Source organism: Herpailurus yagouaroundi, unplaced genomic scaffold (genome assembly GCF_014898765.1).
Source record: "Herpailurus yagouaroundi ecotype Mexico unplaced genomic scaffold, PumYag 141, whole genome shotgun sequence".
Classification (NCBI taxonomy): Eukaryota; Metazoa; Chordata; class Mammalia; order Carnivora; family Felidae; genus Herpailurus; species Herpailurus yagouaroundi.
The window spans coordinates 52,092,424-52,112,653 of NW_024412396.1; the positions used below are offsets into that span (position 1 = coordinate 52,092,424).

At 44.7% G+C, this 20,230-nt stretch overlaps 1 protein-coding gene across 36 annotated transcripts in view; it reads left to right on the top strand.

Moving 5' to 3' along the window:
* Positions 1 to 20,230, top strand: part of NRXN3 (neurexin 3) — a 1,583,151-nt gene that overhangs the window by 50,244 nt on the left and 1,512,677 nt on the right. For all 36 annotated transcript variants that reach the window (XR_005791087.1, XR_005791088.1, XR_005791089.1 and 33 more), the window contains exon 2: positions 16,588 to 18,007. Coding sequence is in view for 33 of the 36 variants with exons in the window: in XM_040477865.1 (XP_040333799.1) it covers positions 17,299 to 18,007 (709 nt within the window). In the remaining 3 variants the exon portion in view is untranslated. The remainder of the gene's footprint in view (positions 1 to 16,587; positions 18,008 to 20,230) is intronic.

The following is a 20,230-nucleotide window of genomic DNA, read 5'->3' on the forward strand; positions in this document are numbered from 1 at the left end:
TCAACAAATATTCAGGGATCTTTTGCTATCAAGCAGATGTCCAGGCTCTGGGCATTCATAGAGAGTGAGACATAATCCTTGCCAGATGGTTTCTATCTTCACTTGCAGCCTAGGGAACAGTAGCTAACAATGCAGAGCTATATAGAAATGGTTCAAGCCTCAGCTTGCTTCATCTGCAAAAGAGGGAGGCTTGACCAGATTCATTCAGGTTATTCAGGTTTCTATTCTACAAGGCTCCTTGCAGCCTCAATATTCTGTTGTACATTTTGAATCTCTGAAACAGCAAAGCAATTGATGCCTAGTCAGCTTGGGCTTCTATAACAAATATACCATGGAGTAGATGCCCCAGGCAGCAAACATTTATTTCTCATAGTTTTGGAGGCTGGGAAGTCTAAGATCAGGGTGCTGGCAGATCTGGTGTCTGGTGAAGACCTGCTTCCTGATTTGTAGACAACTGTGTTCTTGTTCCAAACATGGTGGAGAGTAGAGAGAGGAGGAAGCAAGATCTTTGGTGTCTCCCTTTATAAGGACCCTATTCCCACTCACAGGGGCATCACCTTCATGTCCTACTCACCTCCCAAATCCCCCACGTACTAATACCATCACACTGGGGATCAGGCTTCCACATATGAGTTTTGCTATTGACAAACGTTATATAAATAGCAGCGTTTCTTTCCTTTCTTTTTCCTTGGGTTTTAGAGCACCTAATGGGACTGGTTTTCTGAGGAGCATACTTTAGGAAGTATGTGTTTAGGCTAATTCTGGTGGACTGATCCTTCTAGAATTTCTTCTGGTTACCCCCATGCCAACTTCATGGGCATACCTGCACCAAACTTAATGTTTTTGTTTTGTTTTGCTGTGCTCAGGATGTGCTTTTTAGAGCACCCAAAGGGTTCAGACATATATGGTTATTCTTTACCCTGATGATGTTGGAAGTGGATGTTCAGGTTTCAGGATTGATTCATACCTGCTAAGCTTCTGTTTGGTCCATTATCCCCAGAGAAGCCGAGCACCCTGCACCTCAGGGAGGATTTGAGGCATCTAGGATGACTTTCTCTCTGGAGGCTTGAGGACAAAGAGACTGGGCTGCGTAGGGGTGTGGCCAGAGGCTGAGAGGTGTGGACATGCCACACCTGTCCACAGGAATTCTTGATCAGGTAGAATTCCACAAATCAGGTAGTTCCAAGGTAAGGCACTGAATCTAGAGTAGGAGCTGTTAACTTCTTTCTCCTTTTTTTGGATTATCTATTTGGGTAGGATGTGGTCTCAGGTCTGGGATCAATGTGGCTGTTCAGGTGTATGGGGAATGGCCATGTATTGTTAAGACATAGTATAGGGATTGAATTCAGATCCCTCTCATGTCTCCTCTGGATAAGAGCAAGGTCTGCTGATTGTTCTCTCTGTTTCAAAACCATTTCCCCCACCATCTAAAACACAGTGGCTCTCCAAGACCTCCTTAGCTTGGGCACCCAGGAGCTTTACAACTCTGTCCTCAACATGACTTTGTAGCTTAACGTTTTCGTCTACTCCCACACATCCTACATGGCAGCCAGATAGGACTTCTTATTGCTTCCTGAATACCCCTTGATCTTTCACATCTTCCTGTCTTTATTTCATGCCTTCCCTCTGTGGATATACCTCCCCTGTGGCTTGGTCTAGCAAAACCCTTCATTCTTTGAAGCGTAGTTCAAAAGCCTTCTTATATCTCTTGGCCAGTCACTGGCTCATCTTTTGTGCTCATGTAACACCTGTACATATCTTTATTAAATTACCAATCACCTCCCCTTATGGTTGTTACTCATATATCTGTCTCCCCTCACTCCCTAAGCTTTGGCTGGGATCTCTGGGGCTTTGGGGCCTAACATGCTGGTTGGTGAGTGGCAGGTATTTATTGGAGATTTGTTGAATGAATACTTGAATAAATGAGTGTGAGTTGTGTTGAATATAATAAATATTGTGACCTCTTAGTGTCCTCTGGTTAGCCTGTCTTAGGCTCACCTTTCTGAGTATATAAAAAGACCCCCCTGGTTTGGAACAACAAAAGCCCAACCTGGCTTAGCAGAGAGATGGAGTTATAAGGTTTTCTTAAAAACAAGATGTAGTGTTGTTACCTTTCAAGCATAGCACATTTTTAAAAGCTAAGATATAAATAGATACTAATAAGTAAAGTGGGAAAATTAATGCAAAATTACAGGTTGTATTGGTCCTGATTGTATAATAATATAGCATAAAGAAAAGACCATAAACATTTCAGGATTATTCACAGAGACCAGAAGTTGAAGCCATGATGGTAGAATAGTTGATTTTTTTTTTAATTTTTAAAAACTTTAAAATATTTTTACTGTTAAGTAAAATCTAGAACTTTGTAGAGAAGGATGTAATTGGAACTTTCAACCTTTGAAGATAACGGAACTGGATTTGAATGATTGCAAATTCTGGATTAGCAACCCTAGGTTGAGAGGTTTGTCATTCTATAAGAACTCACTGTTTGTTATAGAGCAGAGTTGGCATAGGTGGGTCCACTGAATAACATCCAAATGTGTTTAATTACTGCAAGGTGAGCCCCAAGGTTTCATTTCACATGCCTGTTGTATTGACGGGTGAGTGGTGTATGTCTTGACTGTTTGGTTGAGGATTCTGAGGTTCCATCTGGCTCAATAGAAAGGTTTATGATTGATTAGTGAAGTGTACTGTGGACATATGAAGGAGTGTTCGTGTATTTGCCTTCCTTGTCTGAAAGGTCCCCAGATTATGAGGCTGACATGGTGCCAAAAATACAAACACACTAATTCAAAGGGATACATGCACTCCTATGTTTATAGCAGCATTATCTACAATAGCCACACTATGGAAGCAGCCCAAGTGTCCATAGATAGATGAATGGATAAAGAAGATAAGGTATGTATACACAATGGAATATTATTCAGGCATAAAAAGAATGAAATCTTGCCATTTGAAATGACATGGATGGAGCTATTATAAGTGAAATAAGTCAGTCAGAGAAAGACAAATAGCATATGATTTCACTCATATGTTGAATTGAAGAAACAAATGAACAAAAAGAAAAAAAAGAGAGGAAATCAAGAAACAGACTCTTAATTATAGAAAACAAACTGATGGTTACCAGAGGGGAAGGAGTGGGGAGATGGGTTAAATAGGTGGTGGGGATAAAGGAGTGCACTTGTTGTGATGTATAGGTGATGTACTGGGTGATGTTGAATTGTCGAATCACTATATTGCACACCTGAAACTAATCTCACACTATATGTTAAGTATACTGGGATTTAAAATAAAAAATGTAAAGGAAAAAAATAGTAAAATGCATATAAAAAAAACAACAGAAACAGTGTTTTGTTACTAATCATTTGACATAATGAATGAAACACCGGACTTATTGTTCAAATGCTAGAATTTTTAAAATTTAATTTTTCCATTAAACATAATTTTTGTCAAATTTGTTTCCATACAACACTCAGTGCTCATCCCAACAGGTGTCCTCCTCAATGCCCATCACCCACTTTCCCCTCTCTCCCCTACCCGCCATCAATCCTCAGTTTGTTCTCAGTATTTAAGAGTCTCTTATTGGTTGCCTCCCTCCCTCTCTGTAACTTTTTTTCTCCTCTTCCCCTCTCCCAGGGTCTTCTGTTAAGTTTCTCAGGATCCACATATGGGTGAAAACATATGGTATCTGTCTTTCTCTGACTGACTTATTTCACTTAGCATAATACCCTCCAGTTCCATCCATGTTGCTGCAAATGGCAGGATTTCGTTCTTTCTCATTGCCAAGTAGTATTCCATTGTATGTATAAACCACATCTTCTTTATCCATTCATCAGTTGATGGACATTTAGGCTTTTCCCATAATTTGGCTATTGTTGAAAGTGCTGCTATAAACATTGGGGTACAAGTGCCCCTATGTATCAGCACTCCTGTATCCCTTGGGTAAATTCCTAGCAGTGCTATTGCTGGGTCATAGGGTAGTTCTATTTTTAATTTTTTGAGGAACCTCTAGATTGTTTTCTAGAGCAGCTGTACCAGTTTGCATTCTCACCAATAGTGCAATAGGGTTTCCGTTTCTCCAAATGCTAGAATTTAAGATTCAGTTATATTACATTATTGGTTCTGTGACCCTTGAACAAACCATTCTCTCTCTGAACTTCAGTTCCTTCATATGTAACAGACAGTTGAAAAAGTTGACACTTTGTTGCCCTGAAGTTTAGATGAGAGAATGTTTCATAAACTCTGAAGTACTCCACACACACAGTGTACACACACACACACACACACACACACACACACACACACCATATCTTCTTCATACCTATTGTTTGCTCCATGCATGTTTTATGATGGTTTTCATGTGTGTTGTCTGTTTTACATTCTTGGTTCATGGTACACACAAGCTGTGCTGATTCACTGACTTGGCCCACCACTTCCCTTGGGACTTTCACCAAGTTCCCATATTTTTGGTTATCTGTGATGTTCAAGACTCTGCTTGAGTCATTTTGCAAACATTCCATTTGGCCACGGCAAGTCACAAGTCTGAGTGGGGTGTCAAAAGTTGGGCACTGTAACGTTAGATGGGGAAGGGTGCGGAGGTAGGGTGAGGTGAAGAATTTGGGTCACTAGTAGTATCAAACTATTGTACAACATTATGGGAAAGATCTCTAAAGTCATGGTGCAAATAAGATGAACAGAGATTAGCAATGATGATAATGGTAATGACTAACATTTATTGCATGCTTACTGTCGGCCAGCCTCTGTGCTAGAAGATTTATGTGTATTCCCTCACCCTTTGAATCCTTACAGAAGCCTTTTCTGTAGACATTAGTATTACCTATCCTTTATAAATGAGAACACTGAGGTCAGAGGGATTAAGTAATTGCCATAGATTACAAAGCTCCTATATGGTGGATCTAGGATAAGAATCCAGTTCTGTCTGACTCCAGAACCTAGCTCTTAACCAAATTCTAGAATACCAGAACCTGGGGGTGAGGATATCCCTTGAAATTTACTGGAGAGAGGCTTAGGACAAATAATGAGCAGCCCTGTTTCATGCAAAAGGTGGAAAACTCAAGAAATGTGTCCCTTGCATGGGTATTTACTGATGGTAGGACTGCTGTTTTGCCAAAGTTATGAGACTCAGTCCCAAATTAGTATGAATGAAAAGGCAACTCTGTTCAAGAAACGTTTATATAAATGATAGTTCCTTTGTGGGTTTTTCAGAGGAAAGTAGGAGATGTAGGGGATATTCCCTTAGATGTTGAAGTTGGTATGGTGCAGTGGTTTTGAAACTGTGCTCTCTAGGACTTTGGAGTTTTCTTGTGGTAAAATCTTGAGGACTATTGCAGAAGTCAAGGTGGAGTCCTGGAGGCAAGATTTCACCTTCTACTTCTACAGAACAGCTCTGCTTCTGTCATATTTTGAGGTTTCATGCACCGTTTCTTTTTCTAGAAAAAAAAAGGGCTTTGGTGGCTTAATAAAGGCAAATCCCTTTTCTCATGGAAAGATCTCTGGTCAAAAGGTCCTAATACCCGGATCTTAGTGCCACTTCTACTGCTTAGTTGTGTGATCTTAGACACTTGCCTGACTGTCCCTGGGGTCCTTCCCTTCCTTCCTCAACTACAGAGTGAGGAGTTTGAGGCAGGTCTCTGTGCTCTTATCCAGCTATGATATTCTGTATCTCTGAGGCGGGTTGAGGTGAAGTTGGAAGTTGTGCCTGTTACACTGTCAGGGTAGAGTTCTAGAGCCAGTGTACCAATTGTCTGACCCACATACATATCTGTCCTTTGAATTCTCCAAACTTCCACCTGCTTCCTCACCTTAGTCCAGTCAGCAATCATTCATCTATGGTTTACTCTGTGCCGGGCACCACACCCACCTTCAAAGCTCCTAAACTGCTAACACTTGCCCTGGTCAGGGAGGGTCCCAAGATTGCTCCCTTGCTGTGTCTTTTCCTGCCACCCCAAGCCTTCCTTTCTTTTCTTTCTGCCTCCTGTGGTTACATCTCTCTGTAGGACAGAGTATGAGGGTTGGAACTCTTATACTCTGTAAGGGTTGGCATTGGGGGCAGTGGTCAGTGGGAACCTGAGGGTGTTCCAACAGGTGGGCTCATTGAGTCATTGTGTTCTGCCCAGGCACCAACAGGGTTTAGATCCCCATCCCTGGCCACCTCTCTCTCTCAGGTGGTGACTTCTTGAGTAACTGTAGGAACTGAGGTCTTGTTTGGCAGCAGCATCTCCTGTTCTCAGTTCCTCAGCAACAGATAGGATGGGAAGATGTGGAGGGACAGTTCTCTCACAAGGTATGGAAGGAGAGAAAACTGGAGAGTACTAGCTGGTTCCCCACAGCTATTTTAGATAGAGGAGGCCAGAGGCCTGGGGTGAGGGAGAAGGAGTGCAACATGAGAGGGTTTGGGGAAGGGCATTCTGGACAGTGTGGACAGCAAAAGCAAAGTCTCTGAGGTTGAACTGTACTTAGCAATTTCTGAAAATACCAAGGGGGCGGTATGTGTGGGGTCCAGTGAGAAGTCAGGGATGAGCTCGGAGACGTAGCAGGGGGCCGAACTATGCAGGGTCTTGTGGAAGACAGGGAGAATTTTTCCTTAAAAATTTTTTTTGAGTGCAGTTGACATACAGTGTTACGTTATGTTACAAATGTTGTACACATCTCAGGTGTACAGGGTAGTGATTTGACATGTTTAAACATTTTGCTGTGCTCACCACAAGTGTAGTTACCATCTGTCACCATACAATTACAATATCGTTGACTGTATTGATAGGGAGGACTTTGGATTTCTTTTTAAGTATGTAGAGAAATCATCAGAGAGTTTAGAATGAGGGAGTGATGACTTCTACTTTAAAGGTCATTCTGGCTGCTGTGCAGAAGATATCCCATAAGGGGCAAGGACAAAGCAGGGACACTGGTTAGGAGGCTAGTTAGTACATAGTCCAGGAGACAGACAAACACTGGGATAGCTTAATTGGCCAGTGTAGCCAAAGCTCTTCCCTGTGAGATCTTGTGTCACTGGGCCAAGCCTGGAATTCTCTGCTAAAGAGTCAGGGAACCCTGGAGAGCATGAGAGGTAGAGAAGGGGATATGGTAGATTAGGTGGGGCTGTAGCAGGGACTCTTAGACCTAATTCTGCCCTTTATGAATGGCATGACTTTGGGAAAATTATTTAATCTCTTGAGGATCTCAGTTTACTCATCTATTAAACAGGGATAATAATAGGTACACTTCTTATGGTTTCTGTAGGAGGTCAGGTATAACATACTTGGAGTATGCCTTGCACAATGTGTGATATGAGTACCACTGCTGTTAGATACGTGTATTGCCACAACTGTAAAACAGCCTTTCCAATGGCTTTCCAAAATCATGAGTGGACCAAATGGCCACTGGCCTTGGTCCTGAACATGCCTTCCTGGAGATGGTGTTCTCTGGCATAGCCCTGGTCCTGCTTCCTGTACTCGTGTTCCCCATTCCCCACTGTCAACCATTGCATTACACTGAAAGAAGCATGCTCTGCACCTCACACCTCCGAGGTGAACCCCACAGATGCATCTGTGCCCCATGTTCGCCCCATGGTGAAGCTGGGGGCTGTCTGGTTTGGGTGTGAACAGCTCTAGTCTGTCCGGAGCCTCTGCACATCCCCCTGCCAGCTCTGGCACTACTTGCTTTGTTAATGGAGAATTTGTCAAGTAATGGGAATAATTAGCACAGTGGGGGACTTACTGTGCCCTGGAAAGAGAACAGAGAGAGTCATCCCAGCAGCCCCAGACATGATTGCTGGGCAGGCTTATTTTCTCTTGTCTGCGTCTCTCTCCCCATCTCTTGCATGTGTTTGATTTTTTCTCCTTTGTATAGAGAGAGTTGGCTAGGAGAAAAGACCTGTAAATTGCACCCTTGCTGGGCTGGTGCTGCGAAGCTGGATAAGATTGTCTTCTTGGACTGAATAATTTCCCTCTTCCCCTACCTCCTTTAGGGGGACAGATCGGCTAAATATCTAGTTGATTTCCCCCCTCCCTTTCTCCTCCTCCCTACCTCCCCACCTTCACCCCTCCCCTCCCTCTTTCTCCCTGTCCCCTCATGTAAAGAACTCACTGACTCTCAATTGAATCCTTTTTAATGGTCCCAAGAGGCGAGGATCTTGAAGGGTGATTATCTCCATTATAAATTATTAACTCCCCCTGCAGCCAGATGGTTTCCCAACCCGTGGCTTGGAGCTCTGGGCTGGGAGAGAAGAGGACGGGAGAAGGAAGGGGTCTGAATCATGAATGACCACGGCTTATTGGGTTCCTGGCTGAACCTGGGGTGCTGGGGAAACTGTTGGCACCTTGCAAGGCCTGAGTCCTGCAGTCTGTGGGCAAGTGTTTGTTGTGTTTTGCCCACTAGACAACTCAGGGCTCCCTTGGGGATGGAGTAGAAGTGGTAGACAGGGGAGAAACTAAATCCATGGATTATGTTTGATATGAAACTTAGAGGCTTGTCAAGATGTGGTAAGAAGGCATGATTATTATCTTACAGCATGTAGTCCTTTACCTCCTTTGATATTCACAACATCCTGGAAGTGTATTCACTGTTCTCTCCAGTTTACAAGAGATAATAGTTTTCCATAGGTCACTTGGCCAAAAGTTAGTATAAAGACAGAGGCTTGTTCTGACCCCCACTCTCCCCTGCCAAGTGGTTTTTCCCCTGCACCAGACTTCTCCTTCCCAGTTGCCTGTGCTCTACTCATCCTTCAAGTTTCCATGTAAGTTCCACTTCTCTGAGAAGTCTTCACTGACTTCACTAGGCCAGTCACCTCATGTTCCTCTGGACTCTGTTGCACTACATGCATAGACCTATTTACTACTGGACATACAATTCCAAAGGCTGTCCGGCCTCTTCTGGAATGTCTCCAATGACAGGAATGACAGGAACGCCCACTTCATCTTGAGATGGTCTGTGTGTAAGATAAGGACTCAAATACTCTTCCTCAGATTTATTATTTTTAAGGGCTGTAGAGAACCCATGATATCTCTCTTCCAATTTAATAACACTTCAGGCCCCTGAAGGTACTGCTCATGCTACTGCCGAGTTGTCTCTGTAAGCCCCAATACCCTGGTACCTCCAAAGGTTTCTCATGTAAAGAGACTCAGGTATGACTCTTAACATTGTCTCTGTAATTGGGATGAATTTTAAAAGATGTCCATCTTCCCATCTTACTGTCCCTGAGCAGGCCAGGTGAGAGGTGCCAACATCACCCATGCTGCCAGGATGAAGTATGAATATCAAGGGCAACAGTAACAGCAGCAGCAGTGATGGTGAACATTTACTTGGTACCTATGCTTACAATGGTTCTAAGGGCTTTATCTTGTAGTAGATGCCTTACTATGGCAGCTTGTTATTCAACATTTTATAGATGAGGCAGCTGAGGCACACAGACTTGCTCAGAGCTACACAAGCAGTAAGTAGTAAGTCTGGGATTTGAACCCAGGAAGTCTGGCTCCAGAGCCCAGGCCTTTGACCTCTGTGAATGGGGTTATTTATCCTAACACTGTGTTCTATTTGCACCCTAGAGATGGACCACTGCTGTATCGAGCCCATACTCGATAGAGCCTTCTTCTCACCTTTGATCTACCTCCTTATATTATTTAGGCTCATGTCTTTCCTTTCTACTAGCACTTAAGTGCCTTGAAGAGTTTGAGCTACTTTTTTTAATCTTTCTCTGTATAGCATGGGTGCTCTATGGTTAAAGAAAGTTAACAGAAAGACTTCCTTTCAGTTTACTACCTACCAGCTTACTTACACCTCTCTCAGATAGTGGGGCTCAGAATAAAAATCTAATAATAAAATTGACACAAATGATCATTGTCTTTTTACTCTAAGTTATATTTTAACTAGTCAAAAATTGCATGTAAACTATCTGTCACAAAACACATGCAGTCTCTCACTTGTGTCATCTTGTCTCTTTGATCCCTCCATCCTAGTCTACTATGTAGTTACAAACTATACCTTCCATCTTTATGGGCTGTTTATTTTGGGGGGATCAAGCCATATAGCTTTCCATTTACCTCCATCAAAGTTTGTCTTACTAAAAACAGGCTGTTTAAGCCTATATAACCTCTTGGGATCCCACAGCATCATCTGGGATGCTCACAGACTGTCAGTGTTGGGTTACCCACAAACATGACGAGTTTCATCCAAGCTCTTGATGAATGTGAGGAATGGGGCAAGGCCTGTCCTCACACTAGATGCTGCTTCCCAGAAGGCTCACCCTCTTTGAATGTTGTTGTTCAACCAGTGACACATTTTCTTGGTTCTATACACCTTACATTCCTCAGATCATGAGAAACTTTTCCAAAACAATGCCTGAAGTCCATATGTATTATAACTCCTATGTGCCTCTACTATAGGAGATTACTATTCTTGACAGAAAAGGAATTCAAGTTAGTCTGGCAAGACTACTTAGTTTCTATGGAAAATTGAGTTTTTTAAAAAACTATTATAATTAAAGGCTTTACAAAATTCTCTCCCCACCTCTGGTCTCTTTTCAGCACAATAAAGCTCAAACACCCTTCTCTGTATGCCCATTTGACTGACTGGAGTTGAGGTCCTTAGAGGCCTCCCTAATCTCCCTTACCTTTCAGGAAGGCATAAAGACAGCTCACAGAGGGTAGGGTAAGCTTGGTGGCCAAGACACCTTTAAGACTAGACTCAGCTCAGCAGATTTCAAGGGAGGAAGAGAAAATAGGAGTGGGAGGTGGTGGTATGCTTGGACATGAATACATTGTGAACAGAGGGAGCTGAGTGAGTTTCAGCATGGGCCAGGAAGAGAGGACAGTGAGCTCCCTGTTGAAAGACCCTGTGGATGTTTGTCCATATTTTCCCAGATAAGGGATTGCCTTTGACTTGAAGTATAACATATGTGTAGAAGATTATATACATTGTGCTCAACCAATGCATTTTCACAAACTGAGCCCAATGTGTAACATCACCCAGGTACATAAATAGAACTCCTTTACTCCTTTGCCTTCTTCTAGTCAGCAACTCCCCCAAGGGTAACTGCTATTCTGACATTTAATATCATAGAGTAATTTTGCCTCTTTTTGTACCTCATATGAATGGGACATACTCAGTGTGTGCCCTTCCGTGAGATTCTTCCATATGCTCTCTGGAGATGAAGACCTGTCATTCTCACTGCTCTACAGCATTTTGCGTGAATAGACTACGATTTATTTGTCCATTCTACCACAGATGGACATTTGGCTATTTTCTAGGTTTTGGCTATTGTGAATAGCGTTGTTATAAACATCTCATGCATGTCTTTGGTTGGACATATGTAAGCATCTCTGTTGGTATATACCTAGAAAGGGAATTATGGAGTCATGGGGTAAAAACATTCAGCCCTAGTAGCTACTGCCATATAATTTTCTGGAAGTAGTTGTACCTCTATCCTTTTTAAAATTTAATAAAATTGAAAAGTACCCTATGAGATAGGTATTATAATTCCCATTTTTTTGGATGAACAAACGGAGGCTCAGAGAGATGCCACAGGCTGAATAGAAATAATAATAGGTCTGGGTTTAAATGCAGCCCTGTCTGATGTCAAAGCCGTTGCTGTGCATCATTACCCTGAACTACTTTCACATCTTGGAGAGAATTCTTGCCTTTACCTTCTTCACTACCTGCTGTAGAGTCTTCACTGTTGCATTAAGGTAGGGAGGACAGCATGTGAAGCTGCCCTAATCATATAGTGTCAGGAGGGGCATAGTTTAGTCAACTTAGTGAATCTCTGAGGCTATTGTATAAGACCAAACCTGCCTTCCCCTCCAAAGCACCTAGGGATAGAGCATGCCCACATCCTATGCTCTTGCCCAGGAACATGGATGAGTGGGGGTGTAGAGCACTGGTGGTGGTGGGGTGAGCCATCTGACACGTGTCTCAGGTCACAGGGAGTCCTGAGAGGTATGGGTGGCCATATGAAATGAAATCTTCTGTCAATGTGTCAATTACAGTGTTTTTGGAGGTCTAGTAGCCTAATTAAAACTTGCTTAAATGAAAAAAAAAGTTGTGGTTCATACTGTGGAAGTCCCAGGATCTATTGGACACTCGGCTTCAGGCCTGTCTGCATTTAGGTGCTAAAACCTCACTAGAAATCTGTCTTTAGCCACCTCTTGGCTCTGTTTTTTTCCCTGTTGTCTTTATACTTAGACAAGATCATCTTGGTATCTATCATCAACTCTGGGCTTCATTTTAACAGTTTGACAGCATGGTGAGAAGAGAGGACCTTTCTGTCAATAATTCCAGAAAAAGGCCCAGGGTTAACTCTGATTTGACTCTATTTGGTGGACAAGTTGGTCCCTAAACTAATGGCTGTGGCACGAGATTGGAATGTTCTAATTAGGATCTGGGATTGAGATAAACCACACCTGAATGACCAGGACTGAGATTGGTAGTGAAAGTCATCTTAGCTTCAGAGTGGAGTGGGGATGTGGTGAAAGTGGGGTGAGTAAAACCAACAGAGAGCTATTGTATGGATTTTCTGGTTCTGGTGAAGGGAATAAGAGGGAAATCAATGAGCATTTCTAGTGGAAATATGGCAAGCAAGTCTGAGGACTGTGGCATGCCAGCAAGGGCTGGGCACGAGGACAGTCACCATCATGCCTTCACATACCCATCCTGGCTCTAGACACAGGCCCCATTTTCTCCTGCGTCTGTCTCAAGAAGTGGAGGAAATGGAGGGAAGGGGTGGAAGGGCAAATGGCAGCCAGCTCTTCCAAGCCAGGCCTCATGCAAATAGCCCACAAGTCGCAGTTGTGAGAGCCACACCCCGCCCCCAACCCAAGCAGTTGGATTGTGAGACATTTGCAAAGATGTTAACCCCACGTAAAAAGTGTGCCATTTGATAATTATGTAAATTAGCTGGCAATTAGATAATGTCACTCACTTTCCCTCTCCTGCTAGATTCCCACATAACAGAAAAGCGTTTGTGCTTCTACGCCAGCCCAGACCCTCTGTGCAGGCTCTAGGGCAAACCACTCGTACCGACAGCTGCCTGGGCCATCCTATGGCTCAAGAGAGAGTGGAAGTAGGCTAACTGGGTGGAGAGGGCTCTCTGCTCCCATTTTCCCACTTCTTGAGCCTTGTGTATCCCTGCTAGAAGGCTAGAGAAGGCTGAAAAATAAACACCTGGGGCAACTGGCTTGAGGCCTGTGCTACTTAATGTAAGGTCATCTTAGCTTTTGGCCATATTGGCAATTTCCCAGAGGCCATGGGAATGTCCACAATCCAAGAAAGCAATGGAAAGTCTTTAGGAGAGAATGTGGGCAGATTATAGGGTGTCAAGTCTAGATGAACCCAATTCTGATGTTACCAGTCCTGAAATCAGATTTTTCCTGGCACCTGTGGGAAAGAAAACTTGGTTTTCCTCAGATAGCCTTTTTGATCCCCTTTGATGCAGGGAGGGGAACATGGGTATCTCCAATGCTGGTCTGGGCTGGAGGGAAGGACTATGAATCTGACGTGAAAGACTCAACAGGCCGGATGGAGTTGCCACCCCAAAGCAGGCTGGGAAAATTCCCTTGATCTTCCTTATAGGGGAGTGTTCTGGAATGCTTAGTTCTTAATTCATGGGTTTCTTCAGATAACTAGGCATATGCTACTTTGCCTCTTGGGATCATCTGAGGTTGGCATCCAGAGAAGTGTGGGAGGTCAGGACTGCTGTCACTGTGTAAAGTGAGGTAGTATGGAGGCCACTGCATAGAATAGAAGTCAGATGATGCATGGGGATGCTCTTCAGCTTCTGTTTTTACTTTCCGTTCTCTCTACATATGTTTCTTGAGCTCCTGCTCCATGCCAAGGCCCTGTGGCAGGCAGCATGGTGAAGCAGACCCTGTCCACAGGGAGTTCTCCATCAAGTTTTCAGAGCCTGAGCTCTTCGTTGCTGTGCTTTGTATCTCTGAAGCACACTTGAACCCTCTAGGTTTTGATTGCTTTAAGAACAAGAATGTTTTTTTTTATTCTGCTTTGATAGAGCAGTGTCTGGAATGAATCAGAGCTCAATAAACAGATTGAATTGAGCAAGTCATTTAATTTATACAGACAAATACGTGACTTACAGAGGTTCAGAGGTGACTTAATAGATAGTATAGATCAGTGTGGAAGTTTCTGGGACTGTCTATTTCAAGGGTTTCCCATGTCCTTGCTCATCCATAACACTGAAACCTCCTTCAACATGTCCTTTCCTCCCACAGGTCCTGCATTGGCTTTGGCCATCTGAGCCTAGGCCTTCCCTGTCAGCCAGTGTACTCCCTGGTTTAAACTGGCAGGACAGGGAGAGGAGAGGGAAGTTTCCCCCACCTCCCCAAGAGGTGAAGCAACCAGGGTGGTGTCACTGAGAAAATTTTCCCAAGCCTCTTGGGCTTACACACACTGAGCTCCTTTATGGCCACATGATTTTTATATTCTTGGCTCATCAATAATTCCAGGATTGGAATACCTCCCGTAAGAGGCTTATTCTTTCTGCTCACACCTGCCTTGCTCCCCCTTTTCTTGCCCCTCCCACTAACCTAAATCAAATGCATGATATGGGGAGGGGACAGAGGAGCAGCTGTCTTCTGAGCACATTTCCTGAAAGGGGCCCCTTTCAACAAGTTGATTTAAGGAAATATGTGAACGTGGCAGTTGTTGAAACCAGAAGGAGTCCTCTTTTCAGAACCAGGGTTTCCTCTCTCCCTGGGATGTTGCCTTTTGCCTTGGTTGGCATACTTCACCTCACACAATGGTCACATTCATCGAGAGTGGGTCATGTCTTATCACCTAGCCTCCTGATAATCCACCTCTGGCTTCATGTCTTCTATTCACTCCACCCTAAGAGCATCGGCCTACTCGTTGTTCTTCACACATACCAGTTTGCTCTAGTCGCAAGGCCTTTGTTACTATTACTTCTGGCACATTCTTCCCATGGCTAATTCCCTCACTGTCTTTCAGGGCGTTCTTTAAATCTCACTTTCTCAAAGACTCAGATTTGTGGTCTTTGACTATTTACGTGGTGTAAATATGCCTAGCATAGTTGGTTCCATGCTACTAAAGTGACCTTAACCAGTTCAAAAATTTCTGAAGTTTTAACGGTTGGCTCTGACAAGCCCACATGATTTACACTTCCATGCTGCTGTGTCTGTATTCTAGTTAAGCATCTTTTGTACTTCCGGAGGTAGTACATGCCACACTTCAGGAAGCACTGCTTGGACAAAATCATGTATAGAATAAAGGCTTTCCTTATGTTGGATTCAGTCAACCTCTTGTTGGTTTGATCTGTTTGTTCAGTGGGCATAGATGTTTGTTCCTGGTTAAGGAACATTTTCCTCTTCAAAGCAGGGGTAATAACCAGCTTTGCTAATGGCATCATCATAAAAATCGTGGACAGTAATGGTCTGATAGAGACTGTGGTGAATTACCAAATGTGCCAGTTAATAAGCAGCAATTTGAACAGCTCTTGGAAATTATACTCATTGCTCTTATGTGAACAAAGAAGTCTCCACTTGGCTAGGTGGGCCAGAGTCTGCCTTCAACATCTAGATCACCCACTTGACTGGGTTTTTGTGCACTTCCAATCAGTATAAAACATATGGAATGTGCTCTAGGTCTGTTGTATTCCTCATTTGTTGTTCATTCTGAAGTTTTTGTAGTTTTTTTAAAAAAGTACTTGTGGTTTTATATACTGCCCCTACTCCACAGACGTACATACACTCACATCAACAACAGTTCTTCCTATCCCTTTGTATCCAAAATAAGAAAGTAAAGAACCTGGTGTTTATTGATAACCTGCTATCATGCCAAGATCTTCCATACATGATCTCATGGTGTCCTCTCTCCAAACTTAGAAGTTATTTTCCTCTGCTTTATTAGTGAGGGAATAGAAGCTCAGATAGGTTAAGAAATTTGCTCAAAGCTCAACATAAAAGAACCAGGTTTCAGATACAGCCTTTCTTTTTTAAGTCTCAAAACACATTTTTTCCTATAAGAACTTTTCACCAACATTTATTAAGAGATGAGAGTTGTTTTGTTCGTTACTCACTTTCTAATTTATTTTTGCTGATTTTTATAAATATTTCTTTCACAAACTTAAAAGTGGGAATCTGTCTTAGGCCGCCTACACCCAAGCATTGGATTGTCAAGTTGAAAAAGAAAAATCTAAAAAGAAATCAATGTCATTTCATGCCTCTTAATAGGTAAATAAGTTAAAATTATGTGTGTGTATTCAGGGGTATAAAATGTTAGTACTTAACTTAAAAATAAATTTTAGCTATGTGACCCTGTGATATGAATATTGTAAAAATGTGCTGATACGGCTTTGGGAGTTTTGTACTATTTTTGCATATGGAAAAACTGTGTGCATCATTAGGCACTGAGCTCAGGGTCCTGCAACGGCTCTGGAGGAACCTGGGCCCTCTCTCCTGTTTGAAGCACCAGGCACTGGGGGAATCCTTAGAATAGCCAGACTCATAGTCAGCGCTCCATCAATATTTGTGAATGAGATGCAGTATTTTCCTGACACCGCCCTAATCTTTCTTTCTTTTCTGCCCGCACCCCTTCTCCCTGCAGATCTTTTTCTGGAGTCCTGAGAGGCAGGTTATGGGCAGGACTGCCTCTGGTCCGCACCATGAAGTCTGAACCTGCTCCCGCTCTGCCCTGGGCCCTGCTCTGCCTGAGCACTCAGCTTTGGGCTGCCCTGCTCCCTGCAGCCCCCCGCTGCTAGGAGGTAAAACTTCAGGACTGGTCCTTGGCCTGTTTTTGCCTTTCACCTGGTTCACCTCACTGCTCACGCCTCCTCCATCACGGCACCCCCAGCCCAGCCCTCTCCCCGGCCTCCCCGGCTGGGGCGTTTGGGGGTCCTTTGGGAGGAGTGCAGTGCTGAAGGCTTCCTCCTGCTGTGGACCTTCTTCTCCTTGAATCAAGGCCTCCGGATCCACATGGATAGCTGAGATCTTTTCTTGGAGAAACACACTTTGCTCCTCACTCTAATCCCACATTTTCCCACTTGACTTTCCTCCTCTTCTGCTGCTCAGTCTTTCCCCCCCTGCTTCTTTATTGGATTTCTTGCTCGTGCACCCATCTGGGGCCGTCTTGTTCACTTTCCTTCTTCCTCACCCTCTGGATATTTGTGCGTGTGCCTCCTTCCTTTTGTGTGCTCTCTGTCCCCCCCCCCCCACCCATCTCCTCTTCCTCTCTCCCTTCCCGCTGCCAAGGGGGATTGTTCCCCTCAGGGCTGTTCCTTGCCAGTCTGCTCCTCTGGCCTCAGTCCTGGCAGCCACAATGAGCTTCACTGCGCACTCGGTTTTCTTCACCCTGAAGGTGAGTGTCCTGCTGGGGTCACTGCTGGGGCTCTGCCTGGGCCTCGAGTTCATGGGCCTCCCCAACCAGTGGGCCCGTTACCTCCGCTGGGATGCCAGCACGCGCAGTGACCTGAGCTTCCAGTTCAAGACCAATGTCTCCACGGGGCTGCTCCTTTACCTGGACGATGGCGGCGTCTGTGACTTCCTCTGCCTTTCCCTGGCAGATGGCCGCGTACAGCTCCGCTTCAGCATGGACTGTGCGGAGACCGCTGTGCTGTCCAACAAGCAGGTGAATGACAGCAGCTGGCACTTCCTCATGGTGAGCCGGGACCGCCTGCGCACGGTGCTGGTGCTTGACGGTGAGGGCCAGGCGGGTGAGCTGCAGCCCCAGCGGCCCTACATGGATGTGGTCAGTGACTTGTTCCTTGGCGGAGTCCCCGCGGACATACGACCTTCTGCCCTGACCCTTGATGGAGTACAGGCCATGCCCGGCTTCAGAGGATTAATCCTGGATCTCAAATATGGCAACTCAGAGCCTCGGCTTCTGGGGAGCCAAGGTGTCCAGTTGGATGCTGAGGGACCCTGTGGTGAGCGTCCCTGTGAAAATGGTGGGATCTGCTTTCTCCTGGATGGCCACCCCACCTGTGACTGTTCCACTACGGGCTATGGTGGCAAGCTCTGCTCAGAAGGTAAGACCTTCTTCCCTAGTCCTCTCTTACTAGAGACCCACCCACTGCATTGGGTGAGGCCAAGACTATGGATAGAAACCACCACTATCGTTGAAGGGCATCTTTAGCTACATGTTGGATAATTGGGTCCCTTTGGAAATCCTTCGATTGCTCTCAATGGAAAACCCATCAGATCTTGGCAAGGAGAGAATCCTGGCTACTCAACCATGGGCTTCTTACTCAGATGTTTGGCTGTACTCAAAGGGCTAGATGGAGCAGGCTGAAGGATGTGTGCCCCAGATCAGCTGCTTCCACTGCAGACAGCAGGGTTAGCACAGAGCAAGAATCTGATAGAAACGGGCAGTGTGGCTATCTCTGTCCCTCCTGATCCCTTGAGAGTTGGGCACTTGGGATGGGTGGGACACTCCTCATCACTTCCTCCTTAGTCCCCAGGAAAAAGAGTGCCCATGCCAAGGAGAATGAGGGTGGATGGATTGCAGGTCCATTCTTGGCCCGCTATCATCCCAGCCCTTCCATTTGCTTCTCACCCCACAGTCTTTGGGGAGGTTCCTGGAGGGTGGAGGAGGCAGCTGGGGATGGGACTACTCACCTCCTCATTCTAGCAGCAGGACTTTTCATATGAGGTTCCTCTTTCCTGTCCTCTTCCTCCTCTTCATGTACTGAGAATGGTCAGGAAGGCACAGAGACTGACAGGAGCCTTGTCTAGCCAAACCCCCAAGGGGGCTGGAAATACTCAGTATAGCCTTGACAAGCCTCTCAAGTTCAACCACAGCTTCCCAGGGAGAGGGAAGGTAAGGCTCATGCCTGAGGACTTAGATTGCCCTCACCTTATTCACCAAATTCTGACTGTATGGGATTAGATCCGAGAGAAGTGGCCCAGACTCTACTTTGACAAGTACCTAAAATCCAGATTCATGGGCTCCAGGACTCATTGAAGGCCTGGCTTTGAGCAGGAGGAAGCACTGAAGTGACAAAGAATGTGAGAACTGACCACAGGGGTATGCATGTTGAGAGGCTGGAATGAGGAGGAGGCAAAGAAGTTTGATTTTCTCCTTTTTGAATCAAGCCCTGGATTCTTCTAGAAATGTTTTGCCATCCCATTCTGGTCTCTCCAGGAAGGTGGTGGGATGGTATAGGGCAGAACAGTGGTTCTCAACCTTGGCTTCGCGTATTAGGATCACTTGCAGGGTGGTTTAAAAACTCTCAGGCCACCCTATGGGCTAATTCAATCAGAATTTTGTAGGGGGTGGGATCCAATGTGTATTTTTAAAGCTCCCCAGATGATTCTATTGTGCAGCCAAGATTGAGAACCAACAGGTCAAGAGAGGTCAGGTAGGTGGGGCTAGGTGAGTGTCCCAGCACTGACTTCCAGGATTTTTTCATTTTGGTGAGGCCCCTGCCTTGGGATTTGTAACTAAAAATAGTGTCTGTAGGTGTTCCTCAAGCCATCCCATAATAGCCCAACCCCTAAAGCAGGTTGTAATTCATATGAATTTTAACCACTCCTATTAAAAATGTTTTTTTTTTTTAATCAAAGCAAAGTTTATTTCATAGGTGGTGGATGCTGGAGAGTAGGACACTTTGAGGATCTTGTTGGAGACCCCTTTGTAGGTCATGTAGGGGCTATTGTGGGAGCCCTTCCCAGGTCTCTACTGCTTCTTTCCTCTGCTGGGCTGGGCATCACATCTTCCCTCCTGTGGCTGGGCTGCGGGAGAGGGAGATTCAAGACATGCGTGCCACTTTTTATTGGCTTCTTTTTTTCCCCACGGAGCCCATTGGAAAAGCGGATGGGGAAGAGGACCTGAGGCCACCCCAGCCCACAAAGCCACTTTGGGAATGTGGTTATTGAAGCACTTCTTATAAGCAGGTGCCTTCTGGAGCTGACTCCGTTCCAAAGCTTCTTCGCTTTGGAGAAAGTTCTGCCTGAAGACGCTGACGTCTTGTTCGCCCAAAGGGTCTGCTCTGTTCTCAGAACTTGCATTGAAAGCTGGCATTCTTCCTTTCTAGGGACTAGGGTGTTTGCAAGTGTGTTGTTAACTTGCTGATTATCCCTGATTGCATTCTTTGTGTTTAAAAAGAACTCATTTCCTCTGGGCAGGTCTGGATCAGCACTTTTCTGCAGGAAGAATTTCCATACTGTATATGTATATGATTTGTCTTTTCTCTCTCTTTTGGGGTGTGTGTGTGTGTGTGTGTGTGTGTGTGTGTGTGTGTGTGTGTGTG